At 37.5% G+C, this 22,402-nt stretch overlaps 1 protein-coding gene across 8 annotated transcripts in view; it reads left to right on the top strand.

The window, feature by feature from the left end:
- The first annotated feature begins 171 nt into the window (after window positions 1-171).
- Window positions 172-22,402, top strand: part of RPS6KB1 (ribosomal protein S6 kinase B1) — a 60,333-nt gene continuing 38,102 nt past the window's right edge. For 4 of the 8 annotated variants that reach the window (XM_081270443.1, XM_081270445.1, XM_081270442.1 and 1 more), the window contains exons 1-4: window positions 172-392; window positions 9,296-9,345; window positions 11,084-11,204; window positions 12,393-12,461. In XM_081270443.1, coding sequence (XP_081126569.1) covers window positions 252-392; window positions 9,296-9,345; window positions 11,084-11,204; window positions 12,393-12,461 — 381 coding nt within the window. In that variant the 5' untranslated portion in view covers window positions 172-251. Of the gene's footprint in view, window positions 393-870; window positions 992-1,689; window positions 1,709-9,295; window positions 9,346-11,083; window positions 11,205-12,392; window positions 12,462-22,402 lie in introns of those variants that run through there. The other 4 variants (XM_081270446.1, XM_081270439.1, XM_081270440.1 and 1 more) reach the window with 4 other exon arrangements.

Here is a 22,402-nt window from a genome sequence, read left to right as displayed (position 1 = left end):
GCTTACAATGCGCATGCTTTAGTCTCCCAGCGAGGCTTCGGGTGGAGTTTTGCGCATGTTTCTGCCAGTACCTAGATCCTGGAGATAGTTCTACGCATGTTCACTGCCCACAGTTTGACTTCATGGAACTCTATGCGCATGCTCTAGCGCTGAACTTGAAGAGCCAGTCTGGGGCCTAGGCGCAGACGCACTAAGCCTAAGCAGCCGGTGATGGCGGCAGCGGCGGCTGTGGCTGCGGCGGGTCCGGGCCCATGAGGCGACGACGGAGGCGGGACGGCTTTTACCCAGCGCCTGACTTCCGAGACAGGGAAGCTGAGGACATGGCAGGAGTGTTTGACATAGACCTGGACCAGCCAGAGGACGCAGGCTCTGAGGATGAGCTGGAGGAGGGGGTGAGGCCCGGGGTCCCGGGGGGCCCGAGGTGACAGGGCCAGGGCGGCGGCGCGGGCCCAGGAAGCCTGGCGTGTCCTAGAGCACGGAGACCCTGGGGGGCGCGAGTAGTCTCCTGGACTAGCTGAGGCGCCGCGCGGCCGCGCTGGGGACCTGGCGGGGAGGACCTGGCCCTAGGTATGAGGCCTCTGCGGGGCTCGCAGGTGCAGGTCGCGCCCTTATCCCTAGATCAGCGGAGCCCCCAGCAATCTGTCTGTAGAGAGGTGGAGAAAAGGGCGCGTGGTCGATTTCTGGAGCTGTTGAACTTGAGTGTGGCAGGGCACGGGTGGTGTGAGCGTGTGTTTGGGGGAGGGGGTGCTAAATGTCCCGTAAGTGCAGGTGAAGCGCGGAAGGGTTTCCCTCGGAGTGTAAGATTTCAAGTATTAAATCTTCAGACCTCCCACAACCACCTCTCTTCTCGGCCTGTCGCTTCTCTCCTAGGAAGCGCTCAGCTGTTAGAAGTGACAGCTGAAAACTTCTGTCGGGAGTAGCACTGCCGCTGCTGTTACAGCCACCAGGAGTTTTATTTCGGGAGCAAGGGGGCTCTGCTGCATCTTCCAGGGTTTGTTTGTTTGCCTTTTTTTTTTTAAACCCCTTCCGTGTGACTTTTTTTTTTTTTAAGTATCTATAATGACACACGGCATTTGTAACTTAATTTCCTCCAAGTTGAAGATGTCTGTATTTTTTTTTCAGAATAATTTATGTAATTTTGGGGTGGGAAAAAACCAGTGTTGACAGCTGTGATTTGGCTTGCCAAAAATAAATTGCTTGAACTGAGACTTGTGAATAGTGGTGTGAGGACTTTCCTTGCTGTAATTTAGGGTGCTAAATTTAGAGTTGTTTTTCCTAATGCACGTCTCAATTTTACCTTTGCTGTGATACTATTGGTTATTCTTTATGAAATATAAATGTTTCTAAGATACTTATGGGAAAAAAAACCAAATTGCACCTGCGGTGCAAAAATGATGTAGTTTATTACTGATTATGGACAAACGGTCTTCAAAGTTAACCTCATGGCAATTTAGGTCCTAAATTCCATTGTGTATATGTAACTTATGACTGCTGTCAGATGTTTGCTGTAACCGCATAAGGGGCTTCCCTTCTCTTTTCTCACCCCCAATTTTTCTCCTCTGGCAAGTAAATTGTGTCCTACTGCTGACCAAAGATTGAGATGCTATATGTAAAGAACTTTGAACACTTCATGAAACTAAGTGGGCTAAAATAATACTGTTCTTTTCATAATCAAATGAGTTTCAATCGAAGTCACACAGTTTAGAAGGTGGGTATTGAGAAATTTTTTTTAAACTGATATATTTTTGTATGGAATTCTAGTTAGCCTCTTAATTGGACATAGTGAACACTAAATACAGTTTGAAACAAATACAAGATTACTTTCTATGTTTAATATACTCTGTTGTATTGGTTCCATATGGAAGTGGCTGTGGAGTAGGGCAGGGGAGAAAACTAGATAGAAAGAATGTGTTACGTCTTTGTTAGTTGAACCGATTTTCCAGACTACAGGTTTATCTTCCTTTGAAAGTACACTATTGTATTAAGATTCCCTATAGGAACTGGGATTTTGTTTTTCTTCTCACATTCTAAATTTGTTTCAGAAACACTAAGTGTTACAGGTTAGCTTTACTCCTGGGCTTTTGTTTTGATGAGCATAGCAAAATTCTTTTTTTTTTTTTTTTTTTTTTTTTTTAAAGAGAGAGTGAGAGAGGAGAGAGAGAGAGAGAGAGAGAGAGAATTTTTTTTAAAGAGAGAGTGATAGAGGGAGAGAGAGAGAGAGAATTTTTTAATATTTATTTTTTATTTCTCGGCGGACACAACATCTTTGTTGGTATGTGGTGCTGAGGATGGAACCCGGGCCGCACGCTTGCCAGGCGAGCACACTACCGCTTGAGCCAGATCCCCAGCCCCAGCAAAATTCTGATAGGATGTGGTGGAGGGGGACTATAAGATTCTGATAGGTTATGGTAGAGGGAACCAGAAAAAGTGGAAAAGCCAAGAATTGTGGCCATTACTTTAAGAAGAGGAAGTTTCAAAAAAGAGCAAAGGTAATTAAGAGCAAAAGATTTTGAGAGAGAGCCTTCAGTAAAATATGTTACTTGGCAGTGCTGTTTATTTATTTTAATATATGACAGCAGAAAGCATTGCAGTTCTTTTTTTTTTTAAGTATTCATTTTTTAGTTGTAGTTGGACTCATTACCTTTGTTTTATTTATTTATTTTTACGTGGTGCTGAGGATCAAACCCCGGGCCTGGAATGTGCTAGGCAGGTGCTCGACCACTGAGCCAGAACCCCAGTCCCCATTGCAATTCTTATTATACATATAGAGTACAATTTTTCATTTCTCTGGTTGTATGCATAGTATATTCACACCAATTTGTGTCTTCATACCTGTACTTTGGATAATAATGATCATCACATTTCACCATGATTAATAACCCCATGCCCCCTCTCTTCCCCTCCAACCCCTCTGGCCTATCTAGAGTTAGCTTGTTCCTCCATGCTCCCACTCCCTATCCCACTATGAAACAGCTTCCTTATATCAGAGAAAACATTCGGCATTTGTTTTTTTGGGATTGGCTAACTTCTTAGCAGTGCTTTTGGAGTTGAAAGTGTTTCTTTTGAGTGTTATTCTTTTTTTTTTTTTTTTTGGAGACAGGGTCTCACTAAGTTGCTTGGTAAATTGCCAAGGCTATTTCGAACTTGCAGTCCTCCTGCCTCAGTTTCTTGAGTTGCTGGGATTACAGGCATGTACCACCACCCCTCACTAAGAGTTTGTTTTGCTTAAGGGGCTCCTCAAGATGGACAAGGGAAGAGAGTTGGAGTGGGATTGGGTTGGTAACCCAAAGAGATTCAGTGGCATACAGAGTACTCTGATATTTAAAATGAAAGGATTTTTTTTAACCTGAAATATGGGTAGAGTTTAGATTCTTAGAAAATCTTCAAATGTTTCCTTTTGGTTTATTATGCAAACCTTTTAACCTTGGTATCAGAGTAGCCTCACTTCTTCATTTTATAGTAAGGAAATGGAGGCATAGGCTAGAGAGATGATTGCCTACAATCATATAGTGGTGTATTCTCACTCCATTCAGCAAATTTCGTTGCACAGATTTTTCATTGCATTTATTAGTCTTGTTATATTTTGCCGGTATGTCAAAAGTGAATTTTGGCCATACTCACTGATAATGTGACCTAGAGTAAGTTGTCTAATCTTTGACACCTTTCTGTAAAATGAGCGTTACATGAAAAAAAATGTTAAATATTCTCAAAATATCCTGGTATATTAAAAAGTTAGCTGATTCATGGCAGTACTGACAGGTACTACTCATTTCCTTGGCAATGAACCAATCATTCAAGTTTACCCTCATTCATACCTAGAAACTTAATTATAAATGCAGTTATAGTATTTTTAGAACTGTAACATCAGGGTTTTTTTTCTTTTAATCATTGATCCTATATGCCTTTTTAGATATGTTACACTGAGTAAATCTGTAAGTATAGGTTTTTACATGCTTAATTAAATTTTCAGAGACTAAATGATGAAGAGATTGAATTGATGCATTTATGGATAAAGTAGAAGAATGTCTGTCATCTAATTAAACACAAAACAAACCCTGATTGAACACCCAGAGGAATGTAATAGTGTATATTAAAACCAATGGTTTAGAGTTTTGATGGGGGATTATTATTATTTTTTTGTGTGTGATGCTGAGCATCGAACCTAGGGCCTTGTGCAAGCAAGGCAAGCACCCTACCAACTGAGCCATATCCCCAGCCCTTTTTTTTCTTCTTCTTTTTTTTTTTTTTTTTGGTACCAGGGATTATAATAATCATAGAGGCTTACTATACAAGTTTCAGATTGGGATATCATATTTTTATTGAGTAGAATGTTTAATATTTTTGAAAAACTAAGTACTAGGTAGTATATACTTAAATATTCATGATTTTGAAAATTATAGAAAAAAATCTCATCAGTAATTATCTTGTCTTGTAATACGTAATTAACATAAAGCAGCAACTGAGATTTTGAGCAAGGTTTATCCCTTTCTCCCAGTTCATCTGGATTACTGAATCTCATAAAGGAAGTATATGTGTACATTCAGACAAGTGGATAATTGATTTCCTAAAAATCTTTTGTAGAGTGTGTGTGCCTGTATGCACTGGTAATCAAACCCCTGGTTTGCCCCTGCTAGGCCAAGTGCTTAACCACTGAGCTATATCCCAACCATGGATAATTGGTTTAACAAATATCTGGACTAAGGATAATTTATTTAAACTTTTATAAAATCTACTCTCTTTCGTTGGGTATAGGCATATTAATTTGAATTTGTATACATTTTTAATTTAAAACTTTGTAAATAGTCATTCCAGTGGGCTAGTTTGAAACAGTGTATCTTGTATAGTACCTTTTTTGTCAATCATAGTGGCACATAGAAAAAGTATTGGATGAATCATAAAGCTTAAGAGAGCAGAAAAATTCTGAATAGTTTCTTGTGAAAGAAGTCTTTAGTGTGTATTATATAGTGTTAGCTTCATTGTTCTCGTGTGAGACTTTTCTAAAGGAGGAGCAGAAAGAATTACACCTTTTGTGCCTTTGCCCTAGAAGGTAACGGGTAGAAGTTATAGGCAAAGATACAGGTGGTGTTACAGGCCTGGCCAGCTCCGGAAATGAAACATAGCCAAAGGGCATATCTTATGAGGTGGCTTCAAAGTAATGGTTCTGTGTTAACTACTCTGTGGTCTTTAATTTAGAATTAAGTAAAATGGACATTATAAAAAACAATTATGTAATACCACTTTTATCACATCTAGGAGAAGTTAGTCTTTTGTCTTTAAGCCATCAGAGGTGATTATATGGAGCAACAGCGACCAAAGAAACTAACCATAGCCATTCATACCACTTCTGTTTGAAAATTGTATACAGTTGAAACTGTGAGAATTATTTTTCAGCTTGATAGTGCCCTATCCATTTGCATAAGTTCAGTCATGAAACATATATACATCCTGGTTTTACACTTCATCCTGAGTTGTTCACACATGAGCAAATTATGACTAAGATAGTAAGTTTACGCCATGAATAAGTTATGACTAAATTTTGTGTTTTTAGGCTTTTGAATGTCTATTCTTTAAGAATACTACCAGTTTCATTGTGTATCTTGGCTGTATACTGATAACTTTAAAGATTTATTGGCCTAAATGTCTTTGGAATTGTTCTAAAATTTTAACTTGAAGACTTCTGATTTTTTAGAGCCTTTTCTAAAGTGATACTCTTTTGTGTAAAATGACTATTCAGTAATTTTCATTTTAAAACTGTATTTTATACCAATAACTGAATTCCTGCTGCTAATTTTATTATTATTATTTTGGTGCTGGGGGATTGAATTCAGAGGTGCTCTACTGCTGAACTATATATCTCCAGTCCCCCTTTCCTTTTTAAATTTTTTAATTTTGAGCCAGGCGCAGTGATGTACACCTATAATCCCAGTGGCTTAGGAGGCTGAGAGACAGGAGGATCCTAAGTTCAAGGCAAGCCTCAGCAATTTAGTGAGGCCCTAAGCATGTTAATGAGACCCTATCTCAAAAAATGAAAAGGACTGGGGATGTAGCTTAGTTGTAAATCGCTTCTGGATTAAATCCCCAGAACCCCTAACCCCCCCCCCCTTTTTTTTTTTTTAATTTTGAGATAGGTCTTGCTGAATTGCCAAAGCTAGCTTCAAACTCGCAATCCTCTTGCCTCAGCCTCTGGAGTCGCTGGAATTATAGGCGTGGGCTACTGTGCCTGACTTTTTTCACTTTCTTAATGGTATTTTTTAAAAAATATTTTTAGTTGTTGATGGACCTTTTTTACTTTATGTGATACTGAGAATCAAACCCAATGCCTCACAATGCTAGGCAAGTGCTCTACCATTAAGCCACAACCCCAGCCCTTAATGGTATTTTTTGAAGGCCAAGATTTTTAATTTTCAGTGAATCTAGATGATCAGTTCTTTTTCTTTAATCATTTGTGTTTTCAGTGATGGATCTAAGAAATCATTACCTACTTCATCATCATCTGTGTTTATTCTGCATTTTATCTCTTATGTTTAAATCTTTGATCCATTTTGAGGGTTTTTATTGTTGTTACTGAGAATTGAACCCAGAGGCACTTGACCACCGAGCCACATCCCCAACCCTTTTTATTTTTTATTTTCTTGAGACAGTGTCCACTAAGTTGTTTAAGGCCTCACTAAATTGCTGAGACTGGCCTCCAACTTGCAATGCTCCTGCCTCAGCCTCCCACATGACTGGGATTATAAGTATGTGCCTTCATACCTATCTTGAGTTAATTTTTATGTATGTTGTAAAGTAAGGATACAAATTATTTTTTTTCATGTGAATATCTAGTTATCCCAGCACCATTTATTGAAAAACAAACTGAATATTCTTGGCATCTTTGTCGAAATCAATGACTGTAAATGAAAGGATTTATATCTGGGTTCTCAATTCTCCATTGATCCATCTGTCTGTCCTTTGCCTCTACTATCTTGATTGCTGTAGCTGTGTATTAAGTTTTGTTTTGTTTTTTGATACTGGGGATTGAACCCAGGGGCACTTAATCACTGAGCCACATTCCCAATACCACCACCCCCACCTTTTTTTTTTTTTTTTTTTTTTTGAGACAGGTTCTCCCTGAGTTGCTTAGGGCCTTACCAACTTGCTGAGACTGGCCTGGAACTTGGAATACTCCTGCCTCAGCGTCCCAAATTGCTGGAATTACAGGCATGCACCACCACACCCAGCTAAATTTTCAGATTGAGAAGTGTTAGTCCTCCAACATTGTTCTTTTTCAAGATTGTATTGGCTTTTGGGGGTCCCTTGCATTTCGTTAATATATAATATTTTATATTTTAATGTATGTATATATGTAACATTATACATTTTTTAGTTGTTGGAAAAACTTTATTTTTAAAAAATATTTTTTAGTTGTAGTTGGACACAATACCTTTATTTTATTCAGTTAATTTGATGTGGTGCTAAGGATCAAACCCAGGGCCTCGCATGTGCTAGGCGAGCACTCTACCTTTGAGCCACAACCCCAGCCCTTTATTTTTTATTTATATTCGGTGCTAAGAATCAAACCCAGTGTTCCACACATGGGCCAGGCAAGTGCTCTACCTCTGAACTACAACCCTAGCCCGGTTCCCTGCATTTCTATATGAATTTTAGAATCAACTTGTCTACATCCTCAAGAATGGAACCTCAGATTTTGATAGGATTCAATCTATTCTGTAGACCATCTTGGTTAGTATTGTGACTTGACAATGTTAAGTCTTCTAATCTATAAATAAGGAACCTAAACAGGAATATTTAGATTTTTTTTTTCGTTTTTTGGTACTGGGGATTGAACTCAGGGGCACTCAACCACTGAGTCACATCCCCAGCCCTATTTTGTATTTTATTTAGAGACAGGATGTTGCTGAGTTGCTTAGCTCCTTGCCTTTGCTGAGTCTGGCTTTGAACTCAAAATCCTCTTGCCTCAGCCTCCCAAGATGCTGGGATTATAGGCATACATCACCCCAGGGAATATTTAAATCTCTAAAAAAATTTTCTCAGTGATGTTTTATAATTTTTTTTTCTTTTTGATACTGGGGATTGAACACAGGGGCACTTTACCACTTAGCTACATCTCAACCCCTTTTTATTTTTTATTTTGAGAGGCTGGCCTCAAACTTGCAATTCCCTGCCTTAACCTCCCAAGTCACTGGGATTACAGATGTGTGCCACTGTGCCCAGCTATATTATACTTTTCATTGTTCTAGTCTTGCCACTTTTGACACATTTTTTCTAAGCTATTTAAAAAATATTTTTCATTGTAGATGGACACAATACCTTTATTTTATTTATTTATATTTATGTGGTGCTGAGGATTTAACCCAGTGCCTCACACATGCTAGGCAAGCCGTCTTCCACTGAGATACAACACTAGCCCCTAAGCTATTATTTTTGGGGAGCAGGGATACTAGGGATTGCACCCAGGAGTGCTCTATCACTGAGCTTCATTCCCAACCCTTTTATTTATTTTTTGAGACAGGGTGTTGCTAAATTGCCAGGGCTGGCCTGAAACTTGTGATCCTCCTGTCTCATTCTTCCAAGTAACTGAAATGACAAGTGTGCATCACCACACCAGGCTTCTAAGCTATTCTTATTGATGCAGTTGTGAATGAAGTTTTCCTAATTTCATTTGGGGATTGTTCATTACTAGTGCATATAAGGTTAATTAAATTTTTTTACTCATTTACTCTGTAGTCAGAATGGCCAGCATGAATCCTAAATATTTGAGTACATTGCTTAATTATTTTTCCCTGATTAGCTCTATTGTACATTACATATCTTAGACTAGTTGTGATTATCTTAGACTTAGTTCAGAGCATTGTGTTAGTCTTCCTGACAGAAGCATAGCAGAATAGCACTTTGTGTGAATAATTTGATTTAATAACTCAGAATGTAATGCCTTCAGTTTCATCATGCACACGAATATATTTTTAATAGATATATGTCATTTTTGAAGGAAATGCCAATTGATTTTGTTTTGAAATGATGAATGAGTGGACTCTGTAGTATAGTTGTAATATGAAATTAAAAGTGAAAAATGTGGAGGGGAGGAAGAAATTAAAAGAGAAAAAAAATTGAAAGTGAAGCCCCCATAGTATTGTGTACTTTATTTTGTTCACCACCATATTTGCTGATTATTAAATTATAGAAAAATTTTAAGATGGTTTATTTATTTAATTCTTTTTCAGTTATAAGATAAAACATTAAACTTTTAAATTTTATGTGTATGTGATTATTCTAAAATTTTTAACATATTTTTCAGGGTCAGTTAAATGAAAGCATGGACCATGGGGGAGTTGGACCATATGAACTGTAAGTTTATATGAAAAGATTTTCATTGTGCTTTCCTTCAAGTAGGTTATACTAGTTCTAGTTCATAGCCATCAAGTGATTCCAATAACTTGTTCTTAAATATCTAGTCATTCTTATAGACTTGGTTTATTGAGTTTGGCACCAAAATCTGATCAATATAATAACGTATCCAGAGTTGTTGTTTTTTTTCCAGGTGCTGGGGCTGGGGATCGAACCCAGGGCCTTGCACTCGTGAGGCAAGCACTCTACCAACTAAGCTATATCCCCAGCCCCCCAGAGTTTTAATATTATGTATAGCTTTTGATAAAAAGCTATTTATTCAAATTCATGGTGTATGGAGTGAATCTAAATTTTTTCACTGAAAAATTTGTATAAAAAAAATCAAACGTGTCTAGTTTTTTTTAATACATCATTCAAACATATTCATGCAGTCTTAAATCATTTTAAACAAGCTGTATTCAGTGAGTATGGTGATTAATCTGATCTGCACCATACCCTCAGGTAAAAAGCTTTGGTATGGGAGGAGATTGAGAATATAGGTCACTCATATAGGAAACATAAATGACAGACACAATTGCCACCCCTTTTGGAATATTTATTTATGCCAGTACTGGGGATTGAACCAAGGGGTGCTCTACCACTGAGCTACATCCCCAGCTCTTTTTTTTTTTTTTTTTTTTTGGTACCAAGGATTGAACCCAGAGGCACTTAACTACTGAACCATATCCCCAACCCTTTTTTGTGGGCGGGGGGGGTCCCAGGGATTGAGCTCAGGAGCACTTAACCACTGAGCCACATCCCCAGCCCTATTTTTTTTTTTTTAATTTTATTTAGAGACAGGGTCTTAACTGAGTTGCCTAGTGCCTTACTTTTGCTGAGTCTGGCTTTGAACTTGTGATCCTCCTGCCTCAGCCTGCGAAGCAGCTGGGATTACAAGCGTGTGCCACTGTGCCAGGCTCCCAACCCTTATTTTATATATTTTTTTAGAGATAGGACCTTTCTGAGTTGCTTAGGGTCTCCCTAAGTTGCTGAGGCTGGCTTTGAACTTGTGATCATCCTGCATCAGCCTGGAGCCGCTGGGATTAGTTGTGTGCTCCCATGCCTGGCTAAATATTTTATTTTGAGTCAGAATCTCATCAAGTTGCCCAAGATAGTCTCAAACCTATGATTATCCTTCCTCAGCTTCCCAAATTGTAGGCATTACAGGTGTGTGCCACCATGCCTGGCCATGGATAGATTTTATTAGCAAGAATTTTTGTAGCCTAAGGATGAAATAATTGTAAATTTTGAAAGATCTTTGATTTCGGCTGAAGTTGACAAATGGTGTTATATAATACCTTTTCTCATGGACATTTTGAATTGGATAGGTTTTGAAAGATCCTAGGAAATCTAAATGTGAATAAGTATTCAACTAAATTTGAATAACTAGAAGATTTTTCCTTTGTCACCTTAATAAACTTATTCTAATTTCCCTTTGTTTGGAGGTGCTTCATGCGTATGAAAATAAATGATGGCGATTCTGTGAACAAGCAGATAGGCAATTATCAGCCCACCCTGATAATGACCTGCCATGTCATTAAATCATCACTTTTCTTAGAGCACAGATAACTAGTTTTATTGTTGTGTACTTTTTTCCTTTTACTTAATTGGATTCCATTTCTTTTATTGCTTTCTAACAATGTGACGAAGATAATTTAACTTTTTGCAAATTTACTTTTGGTTGTGCTTTTCTTCCCAGTGGCATGGAACATTGTGAGAAATTTGAAATCTCAGAAACTAGTGTGAACAGAGGGCCAGAAAAAATCAGACCAGAATGTTTTGAGCTACTTCGGGTACTTGGTAAAGGGGGCTATGGAAAGGTAGGAAGTATTTTTGAAATGAGAGCTGTTGTCTGTGTTGGTTAGATTGCTTTTTATACCCTTGTTCTAGCAGTTATCTTTAATCTTTGTTAGCCATTAGCAAAGAATATGGTTTGACTTGAGGGATGTAAATAGTTCCATTTTCTTTCTTGCTACTACCACACAGGTAAAAATCTGCCACATAATAGATGCTTAGTATTTGTTAAATAAGTAGGCACTGTGCCAGGCAAAGTCTAGTATTAGAAGATGGGTTCTTTCCTTTAGTTAAATGATACCTTGTATAAGTATCCTTTACAAACTACTGCTTACTTTCAAAAGGCATGCACATTAAGTTATCTGTTATTGATCTCTTAATCTCAATTGATTTTCTTTGATTTGCAGTTACCTGGAGAAATCAAGTTAGGGAAACTGAAAAAATAAGAAAGCAGACGAAATTTTACTATCATAGTTTTGCCGTAGGCAAGACCTCACCTTTAGGTGTTCTGTCCAAGAAAACTTACATCCAGCCATTTTATTTCAAGAGACAGAATTTAGGTAACATCTTGTTTAGGATTAGGTTTTAATAATTATTTATATTATTATAAAGTATTAATTTTTGCCAAATATGACATGTGTAGTTTATTCTTTAGCTTAAGGACATATCATATGTTTTGACCATTCTGAATGTGTAGCACATGCACTTCAAATTCATATGTTTTAACTGTTGCATGAAAATGTTTTATAGCTAGCTATTTTTTAATGGAATGGATAAATGGCAATTCCATATCAACTATTATTAAATAGTTTTATATGAAACAAGAACAGTGGCATCTCTGGAATAAATTTATGAAGTATTTTATAATTTTTGAGTTTGTTATGCTTTTGGAAACCCTGACTATAATTTATTCTAAGTAAACTGGGATTTTATGTATTAAAGTAGCACAGAGTTCTCATCACTAGATGGTCACTTTCTACCATTGCCAACAGATGGCAGCAGAACAAACAAGAAAGTTCCATGTTTAACAGATTTCACTAGTAAAATTTAAAATATGGTCTATTCCAGCTGATCATTTTTGCCCATACTACTTCATGGTGCTAAGTTTTACAATATAAACTATTGTGTTAATTGTTTCATATAAATAGCAAGTAAGGGAGCATAACTCACATAATTTGGCTTTTAATAACACAAATTTTTATTTCTTTATTCAGGTTTTTCAAGTACGAAAAGTAACAGGAGCAAATACTGGGAAAATATTTGCCATGAAGGTGCTTAAAAAGGTGATTCCCTCCTCCTACTTTTTTTCCCTCCACACAATGTTTTTTTATTGCTATAAAAGTTTGACTTTGAATTCTCAGTCAGAAAAATGTATTTCTAGGGACTGAAAAGATAGTTCAGTGGTAGATGACTTGCCTAGGATGTAGGGAGCCCTGGGTTCAATCCCTAGTACCACCAAAAAAGAAAAAAGCAAATGTGTTTCTGGAGGCTTGAGTTGTAGCTCAGTGGCAGAGCATGTGCTTAGCATGCATGAGGCCCTAGGTTTAATCTCTAGCACCAAAGGATGGGAGGAATTATTTCTAATAATTATCCTCTTAGAAAGTGAGGTCTGTTTTGTTACTTTTATTCCTGTTTTATTTCTGCCTGGTGAGTGTGGAAAGGAGAGCACTTTCAGTTCTCTGAAGTAAATCTAGCTGTTTTTGGTCTCTTTTTTTCTTTTTCTTTTTTTTGGTGGGGGGTGTGTGTGCTAGGTATTAAACTCAGCATTCTGCCATGGAGCTACATCCCAAGCCCACCCCATCCCCCCCCCCTTTTTTTTTTTTTTTTAAGAGAGAGTGAGAGAGGGGAGAGAGAGAGAGAGAGAGAGAGAGAGAGAAAAAAAATTTTTAATATTTATTTTATTTTTTTAGTTTTTGGCGGACACAACATCTTTGTTGGTATGTGGTGCTGAGGATCGAACCCGGGCCGCACGCATGCCAGGCGAGCGCGCTACCGCTTGAGCCACATCCCCAGCCCCCCTTTTGTTTTTTGATACTGGGGCTTGAACCCAGGGATGCTTAACCACTGAGCTACATCCTCAGCCCTTTCTTATATTTTATTCAGAGACAGGGTCTTGCTGAGTTGCTGAGGCTGGCTTTGAACTCGAGATTCTTCTGTCTCAGGTGGGATTAAAGGTGTACACCACTGCACCGAACCCTAGTGCCACCCCCCTTTTAAAATATTTTTTTAGTTGTTGATAGACCTTTATTTTATTTATTTATATGTGGTGATGAGAATTGAACCCAGTGCTTCACACATGCCAGGCAAGTGAGCTACCATTGAGCCACAGCCCCAGTCCTGCTAGTCCCCTTTTAAATATTATTTTAAAACTGGATCTCACTAAGTTGTTCAAACTGGCCTCAAACTTAAAATCCATCTCCTCAGTGAGTAGCTGGGTTTATAGGTGTGTGCCATCACACATGACTAGTGTCCATATTGTTAAGTAATAAACATATACTGCTATTTCTTAGTTCAGTTTTAGAATTATGTGTTGACTTCCTATTATAATAATTAAGGATCTTGGGGCTGGGGTTGTGGCTCAGTCGTAGAGTATGTGCTTAGCATGCGTGAGGCACTGGGTTCGATCCTCAGCACCACGAATAAATGAAATAAAGATGTTGTGTGTCCACCTTCATCTAAAAAATAAAGATAAAAAATAATAATAATTAAGGATCTTAATTTCTTTTTTTCCTCACTCCCTTTTTCATATCCTCTCATTTTGGTTCATTTTCTTTGACTTTGTGTGTGTGTGTGTGTGTGTGTGTGTGTGTGTGTAACTTTTTTATTTTTAAATGCCTGATATTAGAAAGTGTTTTTAGTTGAGGAGAATAATGTGAAAAGGCTTAGGGAATTGAAATAAGAACATCAATTATTGGCATTAGCCTAGAGAAATAATTTTGTAAGAGTCAATGTTAGGGGCTGGGGATGCTCAGTGGTAGAGTGCTCTGCTGGGTTGCTCAAGGTCCAAGGTTCACGCAAAATAAATAAATAAATACTCAGCCTCACCCCCCACCCACCCCTGCCATGGGGTTAGAATAAAAAGAAAGAGTCAATGTCAGTACATTACTGTAAATACACTCTTTACAAGTAAACCAAGTGGTGAATATTTACTAGACTTAAAAGTAGAGTTTTGGCTAGTTATCATGAATTCATTGTGTGGTAGCAGTCTAGTCACTTAGCCATTTTGGTGATTTCCATTTGCTTTGATTTTACTAATGTCTTCTCACACCTTTCAACAACTCTTTGAAACACCTTAAGTCTTGGATTTGGGCTGATTTATTAGATAATCTATCAGTTCCATTTATTTTCTTAAAGACCTCTCTTTAGAAACCTTCTATTCTCCTGTTTTCATCTGGACTGGTAGGTCTCTGGATAGACCTGTCATTACTGTCTCTTCATTATGGTCCTTAGAATTGATTGTTGGCTCCTTCAATATTGGATCCTGTTTTCTGGATCCCATATGATTCTTTTTCTTAGTTATGCCTTGTTTCCTTCTGCTAATAGCACCTTGAAAAAGGGTATATGATGGTAAACATTAAAAAAATACTGCATGTTTGGAGCTGCTGTTGTAGCCCATGTGCTTGCCTAGCACATGTTCGATCCTAAACATCATATAAAAAAAAGTATTGCATCCATCTACAACTAAAAAAATATTTTAAAAAAGATTGAATGTTTGAGAATTTCTTTATTATACCTTTGTACTTGTGTGTCTATATGTGTGGGACTGGGGATGGAACTCGGGGCCTTATGCATGCTAGGCAAGCACTCTACCACTGAGCTACATCCCCACCCCTGCATAATGTTTAAATCCAGTTAACATATTTATCTCTTCAAACATTTGTCATTTCTTTGTGGTGAAAACTCAAAAGTTCTGTTAACTCTTTTTTTTTTTTTTTTTTTTTTTTGGTGGTGGCAGTGGTGGTGGTGGGGTGATTAAACTCTTGGGCTCAGTTGTGATCAAATAATCTTGCTTCATCCTCTCAAGTAGCTGGATCTATAGCTATATATCACCATCTCTGGCTCTTCTAGCTTTTTGAAATGTATAATATATTATTGTTACCTATAGTTACCTTATTGTGCAGTAATACACCAGAACTTCGTGCTCCTATATCTGTAAATGAGTAAATACCATTTGATCAACTTTTCCCTATCCCTCCTTCCATCCTACTCTCTGTAGTCTCTGTTAATCATCATTCTACTCTAAACTATTGTGAGATCAATCTTAGCACTGATTGTGTTGTGTGGGTATGTGTGGGTATGGTACTAGGGATTGAACCCAGGAATACTCTACCACTGAGCTGTATCCCTGACCCTTTTATTTTGATACAGGGTCTTTTAAGTTCCCCAGGCCAGCCTTGAACTTGGAATCCTCTTGCCTCAGTCTCTTGCTGAGGATTATAGGCATGCACCAGCACACTCAGTCCTTGTTGCTTTCTGTTTGTAGAAAACTGTTTTATGAAAACATTATCTTCTCTTATCCCCCTGAGGAGGGTTTTTATTTGTTTTTTCTTTTGAGATTGAACCCAGGTCCTCCCATATTGTAGGCAAGTGCTCTATCACTGCATTTCATCTGCAGCCCCTTCTGAGGTTTTTGTTTTTGTTTTGTTGTTGTTGTGTTTATGGTGCCAGGGATTGAACCCATAGCTGGTGCTTTACTACTGAGCCACATCTCCAGCCCTTTTTGCTTTATATTTTGAGGCAGGGTTTTATTAAGTTGCTTAGAGTCTCACTAAATTGCTCAGGTGAGCCTTGAACTTGCAGTCCTTCTACCTCAGCCTTCTGAGCCACTGGAATTATAGGTGTGCCATACCACACCCAGCTGAGGTTTTAATTATTTATTTATTTTGTAGTGCTGTGGATTGAACCCAGGGCCTTATACATACCAGGCAGACACTCTACCACTGAGCCACATATAATTCTTTAAGTTGTCTTTTCTTCCATGTGTTGTGTCTTTTCTGAGTTTCTGTTTTGACTTTGGTTTCTCTCTCATGTCTGTGTTAGAGGCTTTCTTTAGATGCCTAGTATCCTTCACTGATTATTCCTGTTTAAGAGTGGCACTCTGAAAAGCTGATCTGAAGTTCTGTGTGTAGGCTTCATTGTAGGGAATTCAAATAGTTAGCTGTTAATTAACTAAGAACCTCCAAGCAATAATGCCTTTAAGTCTTTTTTTTCTGAGGCATATCAGTTGGGGAAAGTCCTCCATTCTTTTTGTCTTTATAAAGTTTTCTGGAACTGGGTGAGAGAAGAGATGGAGAACTCACCTTTCAACTTGTAGACTTTGACTAAATTCACCTTTTTACTTTAGTATCTCACTCTGTATCTTATCCTTTACCTTTTTTTTTTTTTTTTTTTTTTCCCTGGAGAGCATACTTTCCTAGAACTAGCTCCCTGTTTAGTGCAGGGGTGTGAATCTTTTTGCTTTATCTGTTCCTTATACAGACTTTCAGATTTTTAGCTTTCTACCTTTTGCTTTCTGTAGTCTTTAATACCCTTAATGTTTTTTCCTCTTGTACTGGGGATTGAACCCAGGGGCATTTTACACTGAGCTACATCCCTGGTGACCCCCGCCTTTTCTTTCTTTTTTTTTTTTTTTTTTTTTTTTTTTTTGTAGACAGTCACAATACCTTTATGTTATTTATTTTCATGTGGTACTGAGGATTGAACCCAGTGTCTCACACATATCAGGCAAGCATTCCACCAGTGAGCTACAATCCCAGCCCTGCCCCAGTCCTTTTAAAAAAAAAAAAAAAAAAATTTTTTTTTTGTAGTTGTAGATGGACAGCATGCCTTTATTTTATTTGTTTTTATTTTTATGTGGTGCCAAGGATCAAACTGAGGGCCTCACATGTGCTATGCAAGAGCTCTTCCACTGAGCTATAGCCCCATCCTCCCTCACCCAGCCCTTTTTATATTTTATTTTCAGACATAGTCTCATTAACTTGTCTTGCTAAGTTGCTGAGGCTAGCCTCAAACTTGTGATCCTCCTGCCTTAGCCTCCGGTATTGCTGTGAATACAGGCATGTGCCACTGGGCCTGGCCTCTAATTTTTAAAAATATTTTTGCCTCTGTTTTTTGAAACTTTTTAAGTTTTTATAGATGGAATCAACTTTTTTGTATCTTGTTTTTTACAGGTACTTAGGTTTGATCTGACCCCAGTCTATTAAGTCACAGACCATTGTTTTATCCACACTCTGTCATTACCTTTTGAGATGTAGGGTCTTTGTGTCTCCTAGTTTAACTTCAGATGGAATAATTATGTTCAGTTTCTTGTTCTTTTTGTATGGGACTGATTTCTAAAAAGTGTCTATTGTCTTAAAATAAAAACCTCAAGACAGTCAATGCACTGGGCTCAGTGAGGCAGGCCTGTAATCCCATCTACTTCAGATTCTGAAGCAAGAGGATTGCAAGTTTGAAGGCAGCCTGGACAAATTAGCCAGATCTTGTCTCAAAGTAAAAAAAAGGGGGGGGTGGCCTAGGGTCATAACACAGTGGTAGAGCATTTGCATAGTATGTGAAGCTCGGAGTTGGGTTCTCAGCACTACATGTTAAAAAAAAAAAAAAGTTATAAAGGTCCATTAACAACTTAAAAAAAAATTTTAAACAAAAAGGAAAACAGGGCTAGATATGTAGCTCAATGGTAGAGTACTTGCCTAGTGCATGTGAAGCCCTTTATTTGATCCTCAGTATGGGGAATGGGGAAGACAATCAGTGTGCTGGGAGTGTGTCGCTTAGAGGTAGAAAGCATGCATGCCTGGTATGCTTGAGTCCCTTGGTGTCATCCCCAGCACTCCTCTACTCCCACAAAAAAAAAAAAAAAAAAAAAAAAAAAACATAGACTTTTAAAAAACAAATTACAGAATTTGTTTTATTTTGGTCTTTTTCTTCTTCCTTCATGATTTTCATTTAAGCTATGTAAATGACTCCTCAATTTGAAGTAGCTGCTATATGGCATTCATATTGGAATTATTTGAGTTTAGTGAATTTTAATCTGTAAAACATATTAGATAGAGAATAATAATGTGTGTTTTAGAAGTGTTGGAAGAAATATTGGTTAAGATTTTTTTATTTGTTCTAATTAGTTATACATGACAGCAGAATGCAATTTCAGATATTATACACATGGAACACAACTTCTCCTTCCTCTAGCTGAACATGGTGTAGAGTCACCCTAGTAGTGTAGTCATATGTGTATGTAGGGTAATAATGTCCATCTCATTCCACAGTCCTTTCTATCCCCACACCCCCTCCCTTCCCCTCACTCCCTTCTGCACAATCCAAAGTTCTGTCATTCCTCCCCACCCCCCATTAAGATTCTTAAGTAATCTATTCCTTTTCTCTCTCTCTCTTTTTTAATCCATTCCTTTTGATATATTACTTGTTCATATTTGATAAACAGGGCTGTCCATATTAGACATAATTATACATGAATGAAATATGTTTCTCGCAGAAGTATCTTATTGAAAAGAAGACAATATTGTGGTTTTTTTTCCCAGTGATGGTGTTGGTGGCATATTGGAAAATCTGAATTTGGGGCACAGGTATCTAGATATAAGCTTCTCACCCCTCCTACTTGGTTATCATTCCTTCCCACTCCTAGGGTTTCTTCCCCCAAGCATGTCTAGAGGATCAGATATCATCTCCTTCCTTGTTGGTTGTCCTTGAAAACAAGCTCACAGCAAAAATAATGAAAGTGAAGAGGTTACTTAGGGTTATAAGTCCAGAGCTTTTATATCTAAATCCCTAGATTAGATGACTGTAGACTCCTTTTGAGGTTTTTCCTTCCCATTTTATTATTCTGGAGATAGTACTAACCTCCCTGACCTGCATATGTTGCGATTCCTCTTCCTAGCCTTAAAGATGATTAGAGAAGAAGCATATGTCCTGTTATATTAACTGAGTTGCTTGCAACTGGACATTCTGCTTGGTTTAATCAAATTGTTTACTTCTTACAGGAACGGTCTTATTTGGATATTTGCTCATGGTAGAATGTTGAGGAAAGGGCTACAAACAACCATGTCACTACCCTACTGATTGAAACAAAAATATATTCTGGAAGCAAAATAATATAATACAAGCATTATAAATTTTAGAACCTTTGGCCAAACGTTTGTGGTTCCCAAGAATGGCCATTCTGAGCTGGGGTTGTAGCTCAGTGATAGAGCACTTGCCTAGCATGTATGAAGCACTGGGTTCGATTCTCAGCACTGCATATAAATAAATAAAATAAAGGTCTATCCACAACTAAAAAAATATTTTAAAAAGTGAATAGCCGTTCTTCTCCCATTCCGTCCTTTATTGAACTAATTAAGAACCTTCTATATTCCAGGATATATACTAGATACTAGGATTTTCCATTTGAGACATGTAGTTCTGCCTCTTACTTTACTTACAATGTAATTCAAGGGAAGAATGGATACACTTTGTTTTGTTCTGTTCCATTTTGTGCTAGGGAAGTGCTCCACTGAGCCACATCCTCAAATTTTTACTTAAAATTGCTCATCTTCCCTTTGGTCAAAACCCTTTCTCCTTTGATATTTAAGCCTATACCACTCTTTTTCTCTGTTTATCTACCATCTCCATGTGTTGTTTTCATGAAGGTGTGACTTCATAGTTAAGTCCCCTCCAAATTCCTCCCTCCAAAATCCACATCTTATCATGCTGGGAGTCTTCACTATTTTGTATGAAATAAATAGCCTAGCTTTCTGAGTCTTTGATTATCTCAATACATCGGTTTTTACTTCCATTCCATACCATTGTTTTAGCCTCCTTATTTTATTTTTTTAACCCAAACTAATCAATATGATCTGCTGTTGCATTCATTTGATAACCCAATTGACCTTATATTTGGGGAAGTGAATCTGAATGAGTTCCATTGACAATGTTCCTTTACTCCTCTATCTCTGCTATTGAGAACAGAAATTAAACAAATATGTAGAATTGCTGTTTGGAAAAATTCATAATCCCCACTTCTAACTTATGATCTCAACTCCTTGGGATGCTTAATACTCCCTGACATTATTTCTGCATGTCCTTAGATAACTCACCCTCTACAACTATTTCGAGACTTTACTATTAGCCTCCTTCTCCTATTAGCCAACTGCCTTTCTTGTTTGAGAACATCAGATGTGATTTCCTTCAACCTCCTATTCTAGTCCTTACCCCCTAGCTTACTGATTTTCACTTTCACTTATCTTTTCTTTTTTCTTTCCAGATTTAGTGAAACGTGTTCTTCTTCATTTCCAGGGCTAATCTCTGGTTCGTGTTTTGCATACCATCATCCCTTTCTGCCTTTCAGGCACTTCTGTTTTGGTGCTGGAGATTGAAACAAGAGCCTCATGCATGCTAACCATATGCTTCACCACTTAGCTACATTCCCAAAACTCCAACTTCTTTTTTTTTTTAAATATATTTTTTAGATGTTGATGGACCTTTATTTTATTCATTTATTTATATGTGGTGCTGAGGATTGAATCCAGTGCCTCACACATGCTAGGCAAGGGCTCTACCACTGAACCCCAACTCCAGCCCCGCCCCCACCACTTCTTTTTTATTTCTTTTATTATTTATTTATTTTGATATATTTTTTAGTTGTTGATGGACCTTGATTTTATTTATTTGTATGTGGTGATGAGAATTGAACCCAGTGTCTCACATATGCTAGGCGAGTGCCCTACCGCTGAGCCACAACCCCAACCCAACCCAAAATTTTCTGAAATTTTTTTTCTTTTTAAAGATTGTTGTAATTTTTTTTTATACCTTTATTTTTTAATTTGTTTTCATGTGGTGCTGAGGATCGAACCCAGCGCCTCGCACATGCTAGGCGAGCCACAGCCCAGGCCCCTCCCGCCACTTTTTTTTTAACTTAAATATATTCATGTCTTTGGCATAATTAAAACCTTCCTTCCCTCAAAGTCTCACTTTGCTTCTTCATAGCTGTACTTGAAGTTCATTAGTCTCTTCTTTTTCAAGTTTTTTTTTAAAATTTTTTAATATTTATTTTTTAGTTTTCGGTGGACACAGCATCTTTATTTTATTTTTATGTGGTGCTGAGGATCAAACCCAGTGGCCCGCGCATGCCAGGCGAGCGCGTTACCGCTTGAGCCACATCCCTAGTCCCCCCTTTTTTTCTTAAACTCACTGTATTGTGACTTATAACTCTACTATTTCAGTTAAACTTTTATCCCCTGTGTCATCACTAACTTCCCCATTGCTGAGTCCAATGGTCTTTAGTTGGTTCATCTTTAATTTATTGCTATGTTGCATTGAAGCTTTAGAGCACAGTATCTATTTATTTATTTATTTTCCAATATTTTTTTAGTTGTAGATGAACACAATACCTTTATTTTATTTTTTAAAATTTTTATGTGGTGCTGAGGATCGAACCCAGCGCCTCAGATGTGTGAGGCAAGCGCTCTGCTGCTGAACTACAGCCCCAGCCCAAGCACAGCATTTTAAAGTCAGCTCCCCTGGCTGCTGTGATTCTACTTTGCTACTTTTGCATCTTACTCCCTGGCTTCTCATTTCTGTAATTGCTTATTTAAAAAATTGAAACCTTCTAAGCAGTTCAAAAATAACTTATCTTTGAAAATTTTCACACTTTCTAAAGAGTCCAAGAGTAGTGCAGTGATCACAGTTGTGTTTTGTCATATTTTCCTAGTCAGCTGTCCCTCCTTGATTCCATGCCCCCACATATGTGTAAGTATTTATGATTATTTAAGTTTTTAAGTTTAATTAATTTTTGTTGTATAATTTTGAGAGCTGTTTGAAGACATCAGAGCATTTCATCCCTGAATTCTTTGATATGTATCTGCTAAAAGTAAGGGCATTTTGATAGCACATTACAATTTTCACACTTGATAAATTTAACATAGATATACAATTTGTTTTCTAATATCTAGTCTATATTCAAACTTACCCAGTTGTCTCACTGACATAATTTATAACTGTTTTGTTTTTAATATCCATGATTTAATCAAGCCTCACACATTATATTGAATTATCCTCTCTTCTTTAATTTACTTTGGAGTCATTTCTCATCCTTTTGTTTTTTCTCCAGTTCTTGGTATTCAACACAAGGCAAGCACTCTACCATTAAGCTATATCTGCAGACCTTTTATAAATATAATTTTGAGATGGGGTCTCAATAAGTTGTTGAGATAGGCCTTGAAGTTGCTATCCTCCTGCA

The sequence above is a fragment of the Spermophilus citellus genome (genome assembly GCF_964194105.1).
Source record: "Spermophilus citellus genome assembly, chromosome: 17".
NCBI lineage: Eukaryota > Metazoa > Chordata > Mammalia > Rodentia > Sciuridae > Spermophilus > Spermophilus citellus.
Note: the sequence above shows the minus strand (reverse complement) of the source record. Positions and strands in the feature narration are given on the sequence as shown.